The 19,462-nt window shown below is 42.5% G+C and overlaps 1 protein-coding gene across 1 annotated transcript; it reads left to right on the top strand.

Moving 5' to 3' along the window:
* Positions 1-806: 806 nt before the first annotated feature.
* On the top strand, positions 807-10,590 carry LOC103162881 (keratin-associated protein 9-2-like). The gene is made up of 3 exons (XM_027427725.1): positions 807-1,170; positions 1,258-1,345; positions 10,194-10,590. Exons 1-3 carry the CDS (start codon positions 807-809, stop codon positions 10,588-10,590), a joined length of 849 nt encoding a protein of 282 aa, XP_027283526.1.
* Positions 10,591-19,462: the final 8,872 nt, after the last annotated feature.

The following is a 19,462-nucleotide window of genomic DNA, read 5'->3' as shown; positions in this document are numbered from 1 at the left end:
CACACTGACACCTGATATGCAGATGGACACACTGTTTCTAGTATCATATCTGGTCAAGCTCTAGTGCATGTCCGTCACTGAAAGCATATTATAATTCAACTTATTTTTAAATGCAGGTGTTGTGTTATCATGTTTAATTTCCTCATTTTCCTATGGGTGAGCAGGGCTAATATCTACATTAGCCAATGTCTTCTCACCCCACATATCTTCCTTCTGACTCTGTATTCTGGCTTTGGTGCTCACGGAGGCCATTGAAGAAAGACTACAAGCTACCTCCTCACCATGGATTCTTTGATAAAACTGGTTCAGCACAGGCAATATTTGCTGCAAATAGGCTTGCCTGTTGTAGTGTGTAACAAGCAATCATCCTTGGGAAACAGCCTGAACTCAGTAATGGCTTCAATTATCACTGTGAATGTAGCTCTCCCTACAAACACACCTCAGTCCACATACAACCAAGGAAACAGGAGAGCAAATGGAAGAAGAGCATGCTTCAACCCCTCCTGTGGCTACATCAAATATCACCTGATCAGAGCAGGAACAATGCTGATGACTTCTAGAAATTTCCTTCTTGAATTACCCACAATTAACTGCTTACATCATAATTTCAAAAGATTTATGAAACTCAAGGATTACTTCCTCTTGTTAGAATTTCCTCTTGAACAGCAGAAAACAAACAACAAGGAAAAGTCGTGCTTATTGGTCCCTTCATGGCATGTCCAAGGTATAAAAGCCCCAGGACTGACACAGTTGTCATAATCTCAGGAAGCCCTGTGAACAGAACCTCTCCCTCCACATCCAACACCATGACCAACTCCTGCTGCTCTCCTTGCTGCCAGCCTACCTGTTGCAGGACCACCTGCTGCAGGACCACCTGCTGGAGACCAAGCTGTGTGACCAGCTGCTGCCAGCCCTGCTGCCAGCCCAGCTGCTGTGGCTCCAGCTGCTGCCAGCCTTGCTGCCAAACCACCTGCTGTAGGACCTGCTTCCAGCCAAGCTGTGTGAGCAGCTGCTGCCGCACACCCTGCTGCCAGCCCTGCTGCTGTGTGTCCAGCTGCTGCCAGCCCTGCTGTCAGCCCAGCTGCTGCCAGCCCAGCTGTTGCCAGCCCTGCTGCCAGCCCAGCTGCTGTGAGTCCAGCTGCTGCCAGCCCAGGTGCTGTATCTCTAGCTGTTGCCAGCCTTGCTGCCAGCCCTGCTGCAAGCCCTGTTGCAAGCCTTGCTGCAAGCCCTTCTGCCTCGACCTGTGCTGCCAGCCAGCTTGCTCTGGACCTGTGACCTGCACCAGGACTTGCTACCAGCCCACATGTGTCTGTGTGCCTGGCTGCCTGTCCCAAGGCTGTGGGTCCAGCTGCTCCCAACCTTGCTGCTGCTGACTCTATCTTCAGTCACATGCTAGCTTGCCGTCATCTAACCAAAATTCTCCAACAGGATCACTCTGCGTGCTTTGCCATCATTAACTATCAATAGGTTGTCTTCTTGTACATGATTGTGGGTGTCTGCTTGATGAGAGAGTCCGTTCTTCTCATTGCTCGTTACTTAGCCTTCTCTGGTCTGTTAAATCTTCTCTTGGTCTCAGGATATGTTCTGTCATTCAGAAAAGAATCTTCCTTCTTTCTCTCCAAGCAACATGAGCAAAGCAAACCATCCTTCTTTCTTAACCCTCCCCAGTAATGAATGATTTCATTTCCCAGGGTATTCTTATTCTCTTCACTACTGGGTTCACTTTAAATTGTCTCCTGGATTACTTGTGTTCTAAATAAATCTGTGTTTTCTTTCTGAAAAATGTCTGGATGCTATTTCATCTTTCTCTGGATCTCTATGTGCTCCAATAGCATTTCCTTCACAAAAGCGTATGTTCTGAATGCCTTCTACTTCCATCATCAGTGCACAGTCCCCCAATAGCCTCATAACACATTCAAAGCCAACAAACATTCTGTATTCGTTGTCATCTGGGGCAACAATTGGGTCTTGTCTTATCTCATGGTACTTTCACTTACATCTTACTCCAAACAGAAATAACTAGGAACTGGGAAGGAGTGCCTGGCTCTGGCTTGTCCTTCAGGGGAAAGCTTCACACGGGAATGCACAGGGTATATGTCAGAGCACAGGAAAGTGAATGTCAGCAGTGCTGTTCACAGTAGCTATGTTGGACAACCAACAAAGAGGGATGGGTAAGAAAAATGTGGCTTCTATACATCTTGCATATTTTCAGCCATAGAGAAAAATGAAATTACGTTTATTTTCTGGGGAAAGTTGTTGCAACTGTAGACAATTGTGTCCAGTGAATTAAGATAGGGCCAGAAAGACAAATATCCTATTTTATTTTTGGCTCCTATATTTTATATACTCACATAAACATGATATACTCACATATATCATGAAAGTAGAAGTGAATTGCTGCCATTTACCTAAACCAATAGAATTTCTAGCTGTATTCTCAACACTTATCCTTATATCCACAGATAAGCACAGCTCTCACCACTTATCAGAGGGGCTTCCTTTTGTGGAAACATACTACTACAGAACTCCATGACTAGTCAAATGCAGAGAATAAGCGACCATATAGGGAAACCTGGAGTTTCGATCATCCCCAGTTGGTGTATCTACAACCCTACACCTGCGTTCAGAGAACATCATAGAAGGGGGGCAGAACATCTGCTGTTAGACTGTCTTCTAGATATGACAATCATGCTGCACCCATGAAACTGCAACAATGTGGTTACCTAAGCAAGACCAGCATAATGACAATACTAGTTGGCATGCCTACATGCATAGGGAAACTCTTACAAGGCCCCACCTGTAACGGAGCTTCTGGCAGCCATTTAACCCCAAATAAACACATGGACACTATATTAATTATAAAACTGTTGGCCAGTGGCTAGTGCTTCTTATTGGCTAGCTCTGTCATAATTATTGACCCATTTATATTAATCTATGTATTTCCACATGGTCTTGGCTGACTGAAAAATGCCTGGCGTGTCCTCTCTTCCCAGGCTTTACATGATGATTCCATCTGCGTATTTTTCCCAGAATTCTCCTCATGTCCTAGCCCTGACTATACTTCCTGCCTGGCCAATCAGCCAATCAGTGTTTTATTCATCAACCAATAAGAGAAACATATATACAGAAGGACATCTCCCATCACCCACCAGTAGACAAAGAGCTAGAGGTAATCAGTGTCTGCTGAGAAAGGGAGAATCTGTTTTCTCCAGACATGAGCCCCCCTGATAGGTTGTTCAATACCAAGTAGTCAGGCCTAGACACATGCTAGCACCAGTAAATGGACTGTGTGTGTGTGAGTGTGTGTGTGTGTGTGTGTGTGTGTGTGTGTGTGTGTGTGTGTGTACATGTGTGTGTGCACATACACGCGTGTGTGCGCATGTGTGTGTGTGTGTGTGTGTGTGTGTGTGTGTGTGTGTGCACTTGAGAGCACACATGATCATGCATTGTGATAATTATAGACGAAGGAATGAATTTGAGAGAGAATATGAGAGGATGTGGAAGGACTTTGGGGGAAGCAACAGGTATAAATGATGTAAATACAATAATTATACATGAAATTCTCAAAAATGATTTTAAAGAAAATATAGGTGAAAATTTCTAGAGGATTAAAGGGGATTAGCAATGGAAGGGTAGACAAAAGGGAGAGTGAAGGGAATGGGGAGTAGATGAGTATGCTTATCACACAATCATACCTACAGGACTTTTAAATTAAAAGTAAGCCAGGCAGTGGTGGCGCTCACCTTTAATCCCAGCACTCAGGAGGCAGAGGCAGGCGGGTCTCTGTGAGTTCAAGCCTGTCTACAGAGAGAGTTCCAGGACAGCCAAGGCTACACAGAGAGACCCTGTCTCAAAAAAAGTAAAATAAAATAAAAGACAGGAGCTGTGTGTCATTAGAAGCCATGAATGGGGTATAGGAAGGACAGTCAAAGAGGTAAATGTGGGTAGATATTAAGAAAAATAAACATAGAAGAGCTTATGGGGTCTTGTGGGGTCCTGCTTACACAGGGTACAACTCCAAATCTAAAATGTAAGGGCTAGGAGGTGGCTCAGTTTATAAAGGTGGCTGTGTAAGCATGAGGACCCAAGTTCAGGTCCTCAGAACCCACATACAAAGCTGGATATAGCAGTGGGCACTTGTAATCCCAGTGCTGGCAAGGACACAGGAAGAGCCCTGGACTCACTGGCCAGCCAGTCTAGTAGGTGGTAAGAGACCATGTCTCAAAAACTAAGGAGTAAAGGCTATACCAAAAGATGCAGCATTGACTGCTGGCCTCCATATGCACAACCCACCCCCTCACACCCGCATTCAACCAACGGGAGAATGTATAGTCATAGCATCAGCCACAGATAGGAAAACAGATCCCAGAGACAAGAATGAAATGAATGTGATTTCTCAACAGAAGATATGAGCAGATGAGGTATCAAATGGGGCAAAGACCATCTCAGTAATGCCATTCAAGGTCTATATCACAATGGTCCCAGCAAGGAAAATAAGTATCAGGAACACAGGAGGTAGATGCTCTCTGAAGCAGTCTTAGCAGAGATGCAAATACACACACACAGCTGAGAAAATTCCTATCAGATTAGAAGATTTCAGCAGAGCTTAAGGTAGGTTTTGGTTTCTGTGGATGAATTGTAACAGAGTACTCAAATTAAATCTCACTGGGTCCCTGAGCAACTCTGCCCAAACAATACAATTCACTAATAGATTGACTGTCATTCCCTCAAGACCACAAGCATACAGAAGACCACATCATTTTGGGTCTTTTTTGGGGGGGTGCAGTTTGAGACAGGGTTTCTCTGTGTAGCTTTGGAGCCTGACATGGAACTCACTCTGTAGACCAGGCTGGCCTTGAATTCACAGAGATCCGCCTGCCTCTGTCTCCCAAGTGCTGGGATTAAAGGCGTGCGCCACCACCGCCTGGCCCAACCACATCATTTTTGAAGATACATAGAGAGTGGCCTTAAACCGTTACCGGTTTACCCAAAAATAAAAAAAAAAGAATGAGAGCATTTTCCAGAAGTTTATAAGTTGAATTTTATTATTTCAACAAATCTACCAGGTTTTGAATATGATTCTCGTAAATTAGAAACCTTATCTTGCTAAAATGGAAGAGGATGAGACTTCCTGTAGGGAGCACATAAAATGTATTATATCTATAAGTCAAATATGTATAGGTGTTAATCACAATTATAAGTATAAAACTGAAATTCTTGTGCTGTCTTAAGTAATTTCTCTTGTCATGAATTGTAAAGGAAAGTGAGACAACAAAAGTCACTTTCTAAATGAAAAGCAAATAAGAGTGGCAGCATGTCTCCTGGGATCTCTTGAATTCATAGTGAACTCCATGGCTTACCTCAAGACCTGGAAAACACAGGGTAATGACCCTTTTCCTTGTACTGTATTTGGATAGACACTGTCAATGCTTGTGTCTCTGCCTCCCCTTCATCAAAACTACTGTAGTTCACCACTCCTCGTTTACTTATTTTTTATAAATTGTCAACTAAACCAGGATGAATTTTGCTAGCTTCAGCACTTTCTTTAAAATGTGTCCATGTATGTTTTGTGTTGATATCACGAAACACCTGAGACCATATGATTTATAGCGGAAAGAGGTTTATCTGACTCATGATTCAGGTGTCTGACAAGTCTGAACATTAGCCAAATCTGCATCTCATGAGGGCTCCTTGACAATCACAGCATGGCAGAGAAACAGAAGGAGAGAATGTGCATTGAGAAAAAGTAAGAGACTGCATTGACAAAAACCAAACTTGTTTGATAACAACCTATACTCTTAGGAGCCAGTTCAGCCCCATAAAAACCCACCCATACCCTGGAGCCAATATCAATCCATTCATGAGGGCCAATCCTCACAATCTAATTATCTTCCACAAGGTCCCACTTTTTTTAACTTTTATTGATTCTTTGTGGATTTCAAATCATTCATTCCAATCCCACTTATCTCTCTATTTCCTCTCCCCTTGAACCTTCCCCCCCAAAATAAACAAAACCAAATTTAAAAGAAAACCCCAAACCCAAACAAAACAAAGAAATGAAAGAAAAGAAGGAGGAGGGGGAGGATGAGGATGAGGATGAGGATGAGGAGGAGGAGGAGGATGAGGAGAAGGAGGAGGAGGAGGAGGAGGAGGAGGAGGAGGAGGAGAAGAAGAAAAGAAGAAGAAGAAGAAGAAGAAGAAGAAGAAGAAGAAGAAGAAGAAGAAGAAGAAGAAGAAGAAGAAGAAGAAGAAGAAGAAGAAGAGAAGAAGCTGCTTGTGGAAACTGTAGGTGGCCCATTGAGTCACACAGTTTACCCTTTAGTCCATGCATCTTTACATGCAAGTGTTCATGCCATGTGTCATTGATCTGGCTCAAGGTCTCTGGCTTCTTTTTTGCCAGCCACCAATAATGAGCTTTCTCTGGGGCTCCTCTTGAATATTCTGCTGCTGTCCTGTGTCATGGGGATCCTGCTGTTTTGGATCTGTAGGTTCATCTCCTTCACCTTCTCCAATAGTTCATAGATGAGGTGGATGTTGGGGTGGGCCAACTCATAGCCCTGGTTCTGGGCCTATGAGGTAGCTGGGTTGGATAGTCCACCAGCTTTCCCTCATCATCACTACCCAGGTGAGCTTTCCAGCTTTTCAGCTAGCTCACCCAATGCTGCCTGCAGCAAGGAACAGGGCCAGTTCTCCTCTCTCCCATCCTCAGATCCAAGTTACCCACACTCACACCACCAGGGACAGCTCTGTATTGCCCAGGCAAGGTGCAGGGCCCGCCCTCTCTCCCAATTGCTGTAGGTGGTATATGTAGGAGGATGAGTGGGGCTCTCTCTCCTGCTCTCATGCCCTCAGGACTGGCTCACCCATGGGCCCAACAGCAGGGTGGGCTCCAGTGTGCTGTCTAGGCAGAGTACAGGGAGGACCAAGCTGTCAGCACATAAACCTTGGAGAAACATATCATACCCGAGTCACGGCAGGATGTGTTGCTTGATTCTGTAATATCTATTCCAACAATTGCTGCCCACATTCCACACTCAGCAATAATACCATTAGTGTGTGGTTTGAGCAGGAAAGTGCTTTAGAAAAAAAAAACAATACAAAGAGCCACATCAAGACCAAACTTAATCACAAGAGACTGAGGAATCTTGACATATTGATAGCTAATTTTATTGGAGGATGTGAAGGAAATACAGACCAGAAAGTTAAATGCTGGATGTGGAATGTATCATAAACAGAAACAGCATAAAAGGCATTCAAACTCCATGCCACAGACATGTGATCACAACCACAATGAATTGTCCTCAGAAATACAAGACGGAGTGATGATATGGACATTGATATTTGTTTTTTAAAAACAGTTAGTAAATAAAAAATAGTATCATCCAAAACCATGAGAGAAAGGAGTGCTGTAAATATCAATATTTTAAAGATATAATAGTTTAAACAATAAGGAAAAATCCCAGCTACTCTGATGAGACAATGGACAATACAGACACTAAGAATTATAATTGTGAAATATTAAGTTGTTTCTGCTGTATCAAGAATATACAAAAATATATCCATTATATCTCCTATAGTTAATACAGATCATTTCAAATCCTCCCCAAACCTGTGTTGGTAAACCATTAAAGTAATAAAGGAATTTGTATCCAAAAGCAATGTATATGCATGGATTGTTCTCCCACATTTTAAAGAGCTAAGAATTAAAACAACAGCATACATATTGGCACAAAAGAAAATGCCCAGAATAAATCTAATGGAAGAGATGTGAGACCTCTAGACACAACTTTATAGAAATTTCACTGAGGAATTTTCCAAAGATTTATCTTTAGTGTGTGTGTGTGTGTGTGTGTGTGTGTGTGTGTGTGTGTACATGCATGTGAGCTGCATGTATGCTAATGCATAAAGAGGCCAGAAGAGGGCGCTGGATCCCCTAAAACTGGAGTCCCAGGCAATTATGAGCCCTCTGGTACAGGTGGTGGTAACTGAACTCAAGTCCTCTGCAAGAGTAACAGGTGCTCTTAACTGTTGTGCCTCCTCTCCAGCCTCTAACTAAGCAAACTGATGAGCAATTCTGCTCTTAGGTGTTTTACTTAAAAAAAAAATCCATCTAATAACTGAAGATCTTTTCAAAACCTTATATAACAGAATTATTTTTAATATTTTAATAACCTCAAATTGCTAAACATAACATGAACAACAGTAGAGGACAGAAATTATGTCCTATCCATTTACTTGGAGATTATAAACCAATGATAAAGGATGAAATACCTGAATTAACTGATGGTGATAGCATACACAAAAGTGGCAAAATCTATACTACTTTGCTCACATAAATTTTAAAGATAGCTGGAAGTAACCTATAATTTATTATATTAATAAATAGATGTGAGGAGATTCTACTCTGAGAAGATGGTGGTTAGTTCAGTTTCTCAATGTGGTTGTATTGACTCAGGCATGTTCACCTTGTGAAGAAGTTGTAAACTAATAATTTCAGCACCTTCTAATGAACGCTGTGTTGCAACAGTTTTATGTCAGCTTGACACAAGGTCAAGTCATTTTCGAAGAGGGAGCCTCAATTAAGAAAATGCCTCCATAAGGTTGGGCTGTTCACAAGCTTGTAGGATATTTTCTTAATTACTGATTGATGGGGGAGGGCCCAGCCCATTGTGAGTGGTGCCATCCCTTGCCTAGTGGTACTGGGTTCTATAAGGAAGCAGGCTGAGCAAGTCTTGAGAAGCAAGCCAGTAAGCAGCACCCCTCCATGTCCTCTGTATCAGCTCCTGCCTTTAGGTTCCTGCCCTCACGGCTCCTGACGATGAACTGTTACATGGAATTGTGAGTGAAATAAACCCTTTCCTCCCCAAGTTGCTTTTGGTCATGGTGATTCATTACAGTGTAACAAGAGCTTTCTGTCTTGGCTGGTCCCACAGCCCTTGAGCCCCAAATAAGCACTCAGATGCTATATTAGTTATAAATCTGTTGGCCAATGACGAGGGCTTCTTATTGGTTAGCTCTGTCTTAATTATTAACCCACTTCTATTAATCTAAGTATTTCTAAATGGCCTTTAGACCTTTAGACCTGTCGTGTCCTATCTTCCCAGTCCCTCATGGCAACTCCATCGGCCTACATTTCCCAAAATTCTCCTCATCTCCTGGTCCCACCTATCTTCCTGCCTTATTGGCCAGCAGTGTTTTATTCATTAACCAATAAGAGAAACGTATATACAGAAGGAAATCCCCCATCGTCACAGCAATAGTAACAACAAAGACAAATGCTGTATCTCACAAAAATGTAAAATATATTAGAGCTTACCTATTACCCAGACATCATCTCCTCTAAACTAGTCCTTTGTTCCCTTGAAAAAACAAGCAAAGGAAAAGAGAACTCGGTCACCCCAAATCACTGACTCCCTCACTTTATAGGGTTAGGACAAGAGCCTCAGCACATTTTGTATTCTTAGAATGGACCTCAGATGTTTCTGGCCCCACATATATAGATTTTTTTCTCATTCTGAAAAATGATTTAGACATGGGGAAAACTACTGGTCACCAAGGATGCAACACTGATTGGTGATTTTTAATCTAAGCGCCAGCCTTCTGCTTCTACTCACTTGACCTGTACTGTTGTGAATGGGCATACATTTTCCCAACCATCTCCCCAGTGCCTGTAACACACATGAGACACATGGGTGTGGAAGCTGGCATGAACACATGTGCATGCACCTCTCCTGAGTGGGACTTCCCAGGATAAAGAGACATGGAACCAGGCATGGCATTGCTCACTGGGAGGACGGCATACTCAGGCTCCTCCCCACACACATGCTCCCTCATCTAAGCACAAAGGAACAAAGCTGTGGAGGAATGATCCTGATCCTTCCAAACAGCAGGAGGTACCACATGACCAAATGATGGTGTGACTCTCTCCTTTTATCTGAAACAACTGTTGTGAGTTTATCTCAACCCACAAATATACTAAAAACACTTACTTTTGAAAATCCCATTAACAGTTCATAAGCAACTTCCTCTTTGTCAGTCTTTAATCTAAATATAAAAGAATAAAAACAACAACAAGGAAAATGCTCACTGATTGGTGCACACCTTGGAAGCCCAGGGTATAAAAGGCCAAATGAAAAGAAGCCATTGCATTCTGGAAAACAGTGAACAAAGTCCACATCTGACATCATGACCCATTCCTGTTGCTCTCCTTGTTGCCAGCCCAACTGCTGCAGGACCACCTGCTGCAAGGCCACCTGTTGGGAACCAACCTGTGTGAGCAGCTGCTGCAGCACTCCCTGCTGCCAGCCCTGCTGCTGTGTGCCCACCTGCTGCCAGCCCTGCTGCTGTGTGCCCACCTGCTGCCAGCCCTGCTGCTGTGTGCCCACCTGCTGCCAGCCCTGCTGCTGTGTGCCCACCTGCTGCCAGCCCTGCTGCTGTGTGCCCACCTGCTGCCAGCCCTGCTGCTGTGTGCCCACCTGCTGCCAGCCCTGCTGCTGTGTGCCCACCTGCTGCCAGCCCTGCTGCTGTCTGCCCACCTGCTGCCAGCCTTGCTGCTGTCTGCCCACCTGCTGCCAGCCCTGCTGCTGCTAACCAGCTTCCCAAATGAACGCCTGCACATTGTGCTTATGTGATGCCCGGTGTGTCATATTAGCACAAATTCACTTTTTATCTTTTCTGAAAACCATCAGACTATCAGCAGAAATCTTTAAATGTGTCTCCCCTTTAAAAAAGCATGGTCCATCACTCACACTCTCCTCTTCTGGGGATGGTGGCCACTGTGCCAGCTTCATAGCTGGTAGAGGACTAGCCCCCACTTACATCCCAAGTCAAGATTTTAACACCCCCTCAGAAGAGCTTTGAAAAACACTTTTTTAAAAAAAGTCATTTGTTACTGCAATCCTCTTTTTCAAACAAGAAACCAAATGCATCGTCTTTCAGTTATAGAGGACGGAAGCCCAATGGGATAAAGTGACAGCATTGGGGGAGGCGACCCATTCTGAAATCCCCAGTGAATGAGGACTTCCTCACCAATTCCAGCATCTCAGCATCCCTTCCCCACCAGGATCATGGCCTGTGCTTCCATCTTCAAATCCTGCATCTCTCTGGGTCTCCCTCCATCCTCACTTCCTCCGTCTCTGGGCAGTCATCAAAAGGTCCCACAATCAACCATCACTGTTACTATCACGTCTTCTCCTGCATTGCACTCTTGGTTCTTGTATGCTATGCTCTCCTTCATATTCACTTTGGATTGTCTCCCTAGAAGCCTTAATAAATTGTCAATAGATTCTGAATCATTGTCCATTCCATACTGTCTCTCATTACTATACTCTGCTAAGTCACTTGCTATGATATGTGCAAGTTGGTAGGTCTGCAAGTGTAAAATGTTGCATCTCACACTGTAGGTATGATATTGCCTAGCAGCTCTCTGGAAGTTTGTCACCTGGCATATCTGAAAGCTAATCCCCGACTCTCAGTTGGTTCTAGCCCAGCCTCTGGAAACCACCTCCTATTCTCCTATTTTGACTTTAACTTTTACAAATATCATCTGAATAGACTCACACTGCATTGCTCCTCTGTCATATTTTCTCCATCCACTTATCTGCTGGTGGACACTCCAGTTGTTCCCACATCTGGCCTATTGTTAATAGGGCTTTCAGGAATATGCCAATGCCAAAATATTTTCAGTATTGTGATTTCAATTATTTCATGCGGATATCCAACAATATGCCAGCAGGACCATACAATGTTTTTGTTTTTCATTTTTTGAGGAATGCTCATCAATTTTGCCTCCTACACCATTTCACATGCCACTCCCTGCTTCTCCACACCCCCATCAACACCTTTGTCCCTGTTTGTATGAGAATAAGCAGGCCTATTATGATTTTCAATTACTCAATGGTCAAATGGTGTTCTAAAATTTAGTGAAATGCCATGCAACGTGACCAAAGTATGTGTGACATATAATAAAATAGAAGGCTAAGGAAAGATGTTCCTCCCCTGGCCAGAGCTCAGCTCCTCAGTGACAACAGTGGCAGGCATGGGTCACTTAACTCTAACTTCTGTGTTTCCACACCCAGTTGTCTTTTGGGAAACACAGAACCTCAACCAGACTGGAGTCTACTCTGTGAATCTTGACATCCTTCGTCCTCTTGACATTATCTTTGCACTACCAGGCTCTTCTTCTACATGGGTTACTATGACGTTGTACTTTCAAGGGAAAGTGGTGCTCCTTAATTTCCTTATTTGGAATACCAATGGGGCCCCATGGGAGATATTTCTGATTTATGAAAGTTGAATTTGGATACAAGGTAACCACACTGTCCACTCATTTTACTTGTTTCAGTGTAGACATACCTTGCCAGTGTTGTGTGACTTTTCCTTATGGGGCATGAAACATCTATTCAATCCCCAGAGGACACTGACAACAGACCAGACAAAAGATTTTAACCAAATCCATCTTAGTGCACTGGGTAGTTTATTGGTGTTACTAACAAGAGCATGGACCACTCAGATGCAGCTACATCATCAAAAAGACCATCCCAGCATGGGCCATATTCATGAAAGCCACATCCCTAAAGCTCCTTGCAGAACCCTCAGGCAGCTTTGAGGTTGAAGAGTCATCTCTTTCCAGAATTGCCACTGTTTCTAGAGCCTTGGAGAAGGACCTTGTGACTCTTGTAACTTACAGAACCTACATAGCTCTATTAAGTTTTGTTCATTCCCAGACTAGGCAGGGGATGTTTCCTGATGAGCCAGCCACAGACTTTGAGGACCTGGATGCTCCTGGGAAGCCTGGTGTAGAACATGAAACCAGGTAAAACAGGTTTCAGACCTAAAGGACGCTGGCTGACCTGTTACTCACCCCCAGACTCATTATCATCTCATTGTAATACACTAGCCTAGTAAAATTTCTGTCTGATGGTGTCACCTTGGTCCAGCCTCCTCCCAAAGAGATTCTAACCAGTTCACATGAGCCTTAAAGGAGACGAAGTGGTACCCCTGGAGGGACCTGTCTCCCTCGTGAAAAGTTCAAGAAAAATACCCATGTTTGTTTTCTAAACTGCTCCCTCTCCTGACCCTTAAAAGACCCCTCGTCCTTTACCTGAATGGAAGGCTGTTTCACTGGCCACTTCTCCATCCTCTGGCCAAGAATAAACCTTCCCTCATAGCTGAGCGTAACCTCACTTTTGTTATTCTGTCCAAGATGCCTTGGAGGAGAAAGGACCCAGTCTGATATCTAACCCTTTTGTTCTGTTTTTGTGAGACATAACATTCTAGAGTCAGTTATGATGTGACCGCCTGTACTAACCAAAATTCATAGTATCCTTTGACAATGAGTTGATATTACTGATGGGGAATGGGCTTAACTTCCCTTCTTTATACTACTAATAATGTCTAGAATGTGTTCACTTTGTGATAGTCTCAAAAGTTGGAGATTAATAGTTTATGTCCGTTTAAAATTCATGGAGGACTTAAAAGCCTATGAAGGCTGTTAGCACTCACAGATAAATTATATGTGATCTTCAAGTGGAAAGAAAAGAAAGTGATAAGGAAACTGGGAGAAGGGGGAAGAGAAAGAGCAAAACAGATAGAGAGAAAGACAGTCGAGAAGAAAGAAGGATGCCAGGAATGTACATTTTCTCAGGAGCTTATGGAATCATCCCCAAGGTGGCCATGTCCCAAGCCATGCAGCAAGTGGGAACAATTATAAAGAATTAAATACTTTCTTACATCTCTATGCATGGCTTTGGAATGGAAGTACAAGGTACAGCAAGAGAATCAATACAAATACATGAAGATGAAACAACTTGTACACCATGCACAGTGTGTGTGTGTGTGTGTGTGTGTGTGTGTGTGTGTGTGTGTGTGTGTGTGTGTGTGTGTGTGTGAGATCACCAGCCACAGTGAACATCTGGATGGATGGCAGAAGACAACCTCATCTGTCAGTCCTCACCTTTGGCCGAGTTTGAGACACCATCTCATGACTACCCCATGTATCGAGTTAGTTGACTCTTAGGATTCTTCTATATCCACTTCTTATCTTACGGCAGGAGCTCTGCAATTACAGCTGTATGTGCTACCATGTCCAGCTTTATATCGGCTCTGGGGATCTGAAGTCCTCACCCTTGCATAGCAAGGGCTTTACCCACTAAACCATCTCTAGCCATCTCCCCCAGCTGAATGACACATTTTTTAAAATCATGAGTAGGTCACTGAAGAATTCAGGGAGAAAATGTAAAACTCCTAAATGAAAATGTAAACATGATGCAACAGAATATGGATGTAGATTTAACAAGGAAAATTCTAACTGTGGTCGCTTACATTAAGTAGACTGCTTTCAAATAAATAACCTTATTGAGGCTGGCAAGGTATTAGAAAAATGAGGATAATCCAAACTCACCACTGGTAAAGGGAAGGAATGGTAGGAGGCTAAAATTATTGAGAAAAAAGACTAAAAACAGAATGCCAAATGAGGGAAAATGAAAAGCTTTTTCTCCAAAATCAGTAACAAGGCAAGGATGTCCACTTTCACTATTCTCACTAAAAACGGTGCTTGACCTCACCTAGGCAGCACGGTAGAGTTGGCCCTGGTGGCATGGTGTCGGGAGAGCAGCCCCCAAGAGTGGGAGAGTGGGAGAGTGGGAGAATTGGCCTCACCCCTTTCCAGCTGCCACAGGCAGGAGGACTAGCCCTGCTCCTTGCCTAGACAAAGGGAAGAGCTGGCCCTGGTGGTACAGATACAGGAGATTTGGTGGGCTAATCAACTCAGTTATCACCCAGACCCAGATCCAAGCCTTTGAGTTGGCCCACCCTAACATCTATCCCATCTCAGAATTGCTGGAGCATGTGAAGGGGCCAGTCCTGCAGAACAAAAGCTACAGAATCTCCATGACACAGGGCATCAACAGGACATCTGAGAGGAATCCAGTTGTGAATCCAATATTGATAGTGTAGCAGAAGCCAGAGGCCTCATACAGGACAAATGACTCATTGCAATGAACATTTGCAAGTAAAGCTGTTTGGGCAAAATGGTATACTGAGTGACACACCGTGAAACTGCAGCGTCCATAGCAAGATGATATGGTTTTTTATTTTATTTATTTATTTATGTTTTGTTTTCTTTTAGGGAGGAAGTTGCATGGGCAGAGGGCAGATAGGAAGGGAAGGGGAGATGAGTGAGATTGGGATGTATGATATCAAATTCACAAAGAATCAATAAAAAGTTTTTTAAAATGGTGCTTAGAATCCTAGGCAAAGCAACAAGGCAAATATTAGAAATGAAAATAAGACTAGTAGAAAAGGAAAATATTCTGACTTGTACCCAATATGATTCTATACTTAGACCCTGAAGATTCCATCAAAAACGCTTAAAACTGGAGGCAAAAAAAAAAAAAAAAAAAAACAGCTCAGCTTTTAGGAATACCAACTTCTTCCTGAGGACCTGAGTTCGAGGATCCAGTGCCCTGGCCTCACTTGGCTTCTGTACACACACACATAGTGCCTACAAACTCATAGAGACACACACATAGGCACTAATATACAAAAATTAATATTTGAAACTAATGAAGAATTACAGCAAAGTGGCAAGATACAAGTGAACAAACAGTGGTATGACACACAGAGGGCTGAGTTCAAGGCCACCCTTGTCTATTGTCAGTAGGGCTGACATGAACGTGGGGGTGCTAGCATCTCCCCAGAATTCTTACTTCTGTTGTTTCAAATAAATCTCTTGAAGTGCAGATGCTGGGTCACACGGTATTTCTCCTTTTGATTGCTTAAGGGGTCTCCAAAAGGATCTCCATACCTGCTGTACCATTCACCTCCTGTTGACACCTTTATTCATGCCTCACTAATATTAGGAATAAAATTTCAATGTTGTAACATTCCAAAATAGAATATTATATCAGTGTTCAATGGCATCTCGCATAATCAGAGTCAAAGATGTTATGAACCTGATGATCTGGAAGACCAAGCAAAGTTGTCCCTCCTCTGTCTCTGTCATCAACAAGTACAGGTGTGTCTCACAATCTCCAAACATCCATGCTGGACTACCCAAATACATTTGGCGTGATAAATACTTATTTTTCAAAGTCCTTAATTAAAGTGTTGTATACTCCACTAACCTTGAAGTCATTCATGCTTTCATGTTGTCCCTCCACAATTAGGCTTTACTGCTATGTACATTTCTGTTGAGTTCAACTTTCCAGGGATAATCTAATCTATTGATTTGCAATCTTCTAGCACCTGAGTGCACAGCCTCAATGGTGGTGTTTCTGATGTATAATAGTAAAGTACAGGTAGCATAGAAAAACAATCTTTATTGACAGAGTTTTTCAGACATATCACCTGCCCAGGCAGACACACAGACAGCCTGAAACCAGGCAAAACAGGTTCCAGTTCTATGCTGACATGCTATTCACCCCCAGATTCATTACTGTCTCATTTGAATACACTACTCTAGTACAATTATTCCCCAACAGTGTCATGTTGGCCTAGTCTGAGTCTATCCCATATTGAAATCATCTTATATGAGAGTGGAAGACACAGGATTCCCACCAGAGAGATTGCCATGACCCTCTCTCCAAAAAAGTTCAAGGAAAGCATCCCCTGGCTGCTTAAATCCTCTTGATGTCCCCTCATCCTCTTAGAACCTGCATCCTTTGAGTGGGATGGTGATCGCCATCACTTCTCCATCCTCCTTACCTCTGCCAAAAAAAATCAACTTTTCTTCACACAGAGACAAGGGAGGAGAAGCTCCTACAGAGACAGAAGCCTGGACTAATGGAGGTTCAGTCTTTTGAATGAAGCCAACCATTTAGTTCATTACTGTGGGTACCATAGCATCCTGCTTATCCCTCAATAACCTTTGTAATCTAACAGCAGGCAAAGATCAGTTTTGTAGAAAAACAACCACCCCAGCCCCACCCTTGCAGGCAACAGATGCTTGACCACATGGACAGATGACAATCTGAGCAGGAAAGATGCCAACTAGTCATCCAACAGAGGATTCCTATATGCATATGTGTGAGAATTTAAAAGTTAAAATCAAAAGAGAAGGTATTGCAATCACAAAGCAGTCGAATTATTTGAAGACTTTTTAAAAACAAAAAGTACAAATAACTAAAAGAATACATGAAAAATGTTCAACGCCGTTAGCCATCAGGAAATACAAATCCAAACTTCCTTGAAATTCTACCTCACTCCCTCCAAGAAGGGCTGTCATCAAGAAAAGTAACAATAACAAGTGCTGGTGAGGATCCAAGGGAAAAGGAAAATTTTATACAATGTTAATGAAATGCAAAAAAGCACAGCCTGCATGGAAATTAGTTTGCAAGATCTTAAAAGAAAACTAAAATTAGTACCACCACATGACTACTCCACAGTACATACAACAAAGAGCCAGCCCATGTGTCTATCAGTGGATGGATGCATACATAAAATTTGTGTAATATAAGGAAGAATAAATGATGCCATTTGCGAGAAAACAGATGAAATTTGGAGATAAACTTATTAAGTGAAGTAAGTAGAACTCAAAAGACAATGGTGATATTTCCCTCATCTAAGGTGGGTGGGTACACAGAAGAAGCAAGAGGACTATTTGGAAAAAGAGAGTGAATCAGGAGGAAGCTACAGGGGACATAAGACAGGGAAGCGGTGAGTGAATTTGATCAAACTGTATTTTGTGCATTCACAACAATGTTGTGATCAAATAAACTGTTTTGTAAAATCAATGTATGACAATACAAATTAATCATTTTCTACATGTCATAAAAAATGAAAGTTCTGAATTAAAACACATATACTGTAGACAGGAGGTGGTAGAGCACACATCTTTAATCCCAGCACTAGGGAGGTAGAGTAAGGTGGATCTCTGTGAGTTCAAGGTCAGCTTGGTCTACAGACCGAGCTCCAGGATACCCAAGACTATACAAAGAAACTGGTTTCAAAAAACCAAACCAAACAAACAAAACAACCCACCAAAAACAAACAATATACTGCAATAAAAAATAATCTATCCAAGAATAAATCTAGTAAAAGAACGGCTAGGCTCCCAAAAAGAAAGTATCAGCTTTTCATAATACAAACTTTCCAGGTACCTGGAGGTGCACAGCAGCCATAGTGTCTAAAACAGAAAAAAAAACTGTAGCAGAATTATTTTGAATAGTCCCAAACAGTGAACAACCTGTTTTCTTGGGGGGGAAATTCCCATCAATGAGGTGTGTCAAATTTATTTAGTGGAAGATTACACAGGAATGACAATGAACAAACAGGGGTTCATGATAGTGAAGACTGTCACAACCACACTATGATCAAAGACACAAACAGATTTTGACTTGCAAAGATGTTAAAAATGACTCCAAAGTTGGACGGTGAACCCTCGAAGACAGTGAGAAACAGCATCGGAGGATGAGTGACATGAAATGGTTTGTAAGGACCGAAGTTGACTTCCGTTTCTTGAATAATGGTATGACTGTGTATGTATGTCTTAATCTCTCAAATGTAAAAATAATCATCAATGCATTTTTAGTATGAATACTAGAATAGAGAGAGAAAAAGAGAAAGAGAGAGAGAGAAGCAGAGAAAGAGAAAGATGTAAATCTTAGTCCTCACAGATAAGTTAGGTAATAAATTAGGTACATCTCAAATACTCATGATTCTCTCACTGATGGAAAGAGAGGAACAGTGGAGAAAATGAAAGAGAAATACCAGACAAGAAAGATGAGGACAGAGTATCAGGAGAACATCATAAGTCTGAGATCACTATCCTGCTGCCCATCAGATGTGCACTGAAGTCACCGGATTAACCTCCTTTGTTCTGGGTCTGGTCTCTTCCTCCTCATGGCCTTCCCAGGAGCACACTCAGGACTGATGGTCACCCACACCTCAACTGATGCTTCCTTATTCTTTATATGTTAGTACTTCTATTCATTCTCACCAGCTGGCTCTACTCTACTATGAAACACATCATTTCAGAACCCTTATATAAAACCACCTTTGATACACTCCAGATACACAGATACAGGAATTTATACAGACATTGACACCTGGGAGCTTAGAATTGGGTTTTGTTGACAAACAATGAACTAGATGTTGAGTCCATCATTGTGAATACAGCACACTCATGCTCAGAGACATTTATAACTCTATGAACAGACAACACAGCAAAGTTCTAAGAACAAAGTAATCTTGACCTTCCCATACAAACAAGTATGACCAAAGGACCAGATGACAATCCAAGTTACATCAAAGCTGATGGGATGAACGCTTGAGTTATTGAAAAGAGTTCAAGTCAGCTATCCCCAAATAAGAAATGAAGGCTTTCAAATGATTCAGAGCATTATGTGAGAATTTCCTTCTTCATCAACACACATTAAATATGCAAATGGTAAACAAAGAGGTAAAGTCTTTCTGATTGGCCCACACCTTGGGGGCCCATGGTATAAAAAGCCCTGACTGGAAG

Source organism: Cricetulus griseus, chromosome 7 (assembly GCF_003668045.3).
Source record: "Cricetulus griseus strain 17A/GY chromosome 7, alternate assembly CriGri-PICRH-1.0, whole genome shotgun sequence".
NCBI classification, from domain to species: domain Eukaryota; kingdom Metazoa; phylum Chordata; class Mammalia; order Rodentia; family Cricetidae; genus Cricetulus; species Cricetulus griseus.
Note: the sequence above shows the minus strand (reverse complement) of the source record. Positions and strands in the feature narration are given on the sequence as shown.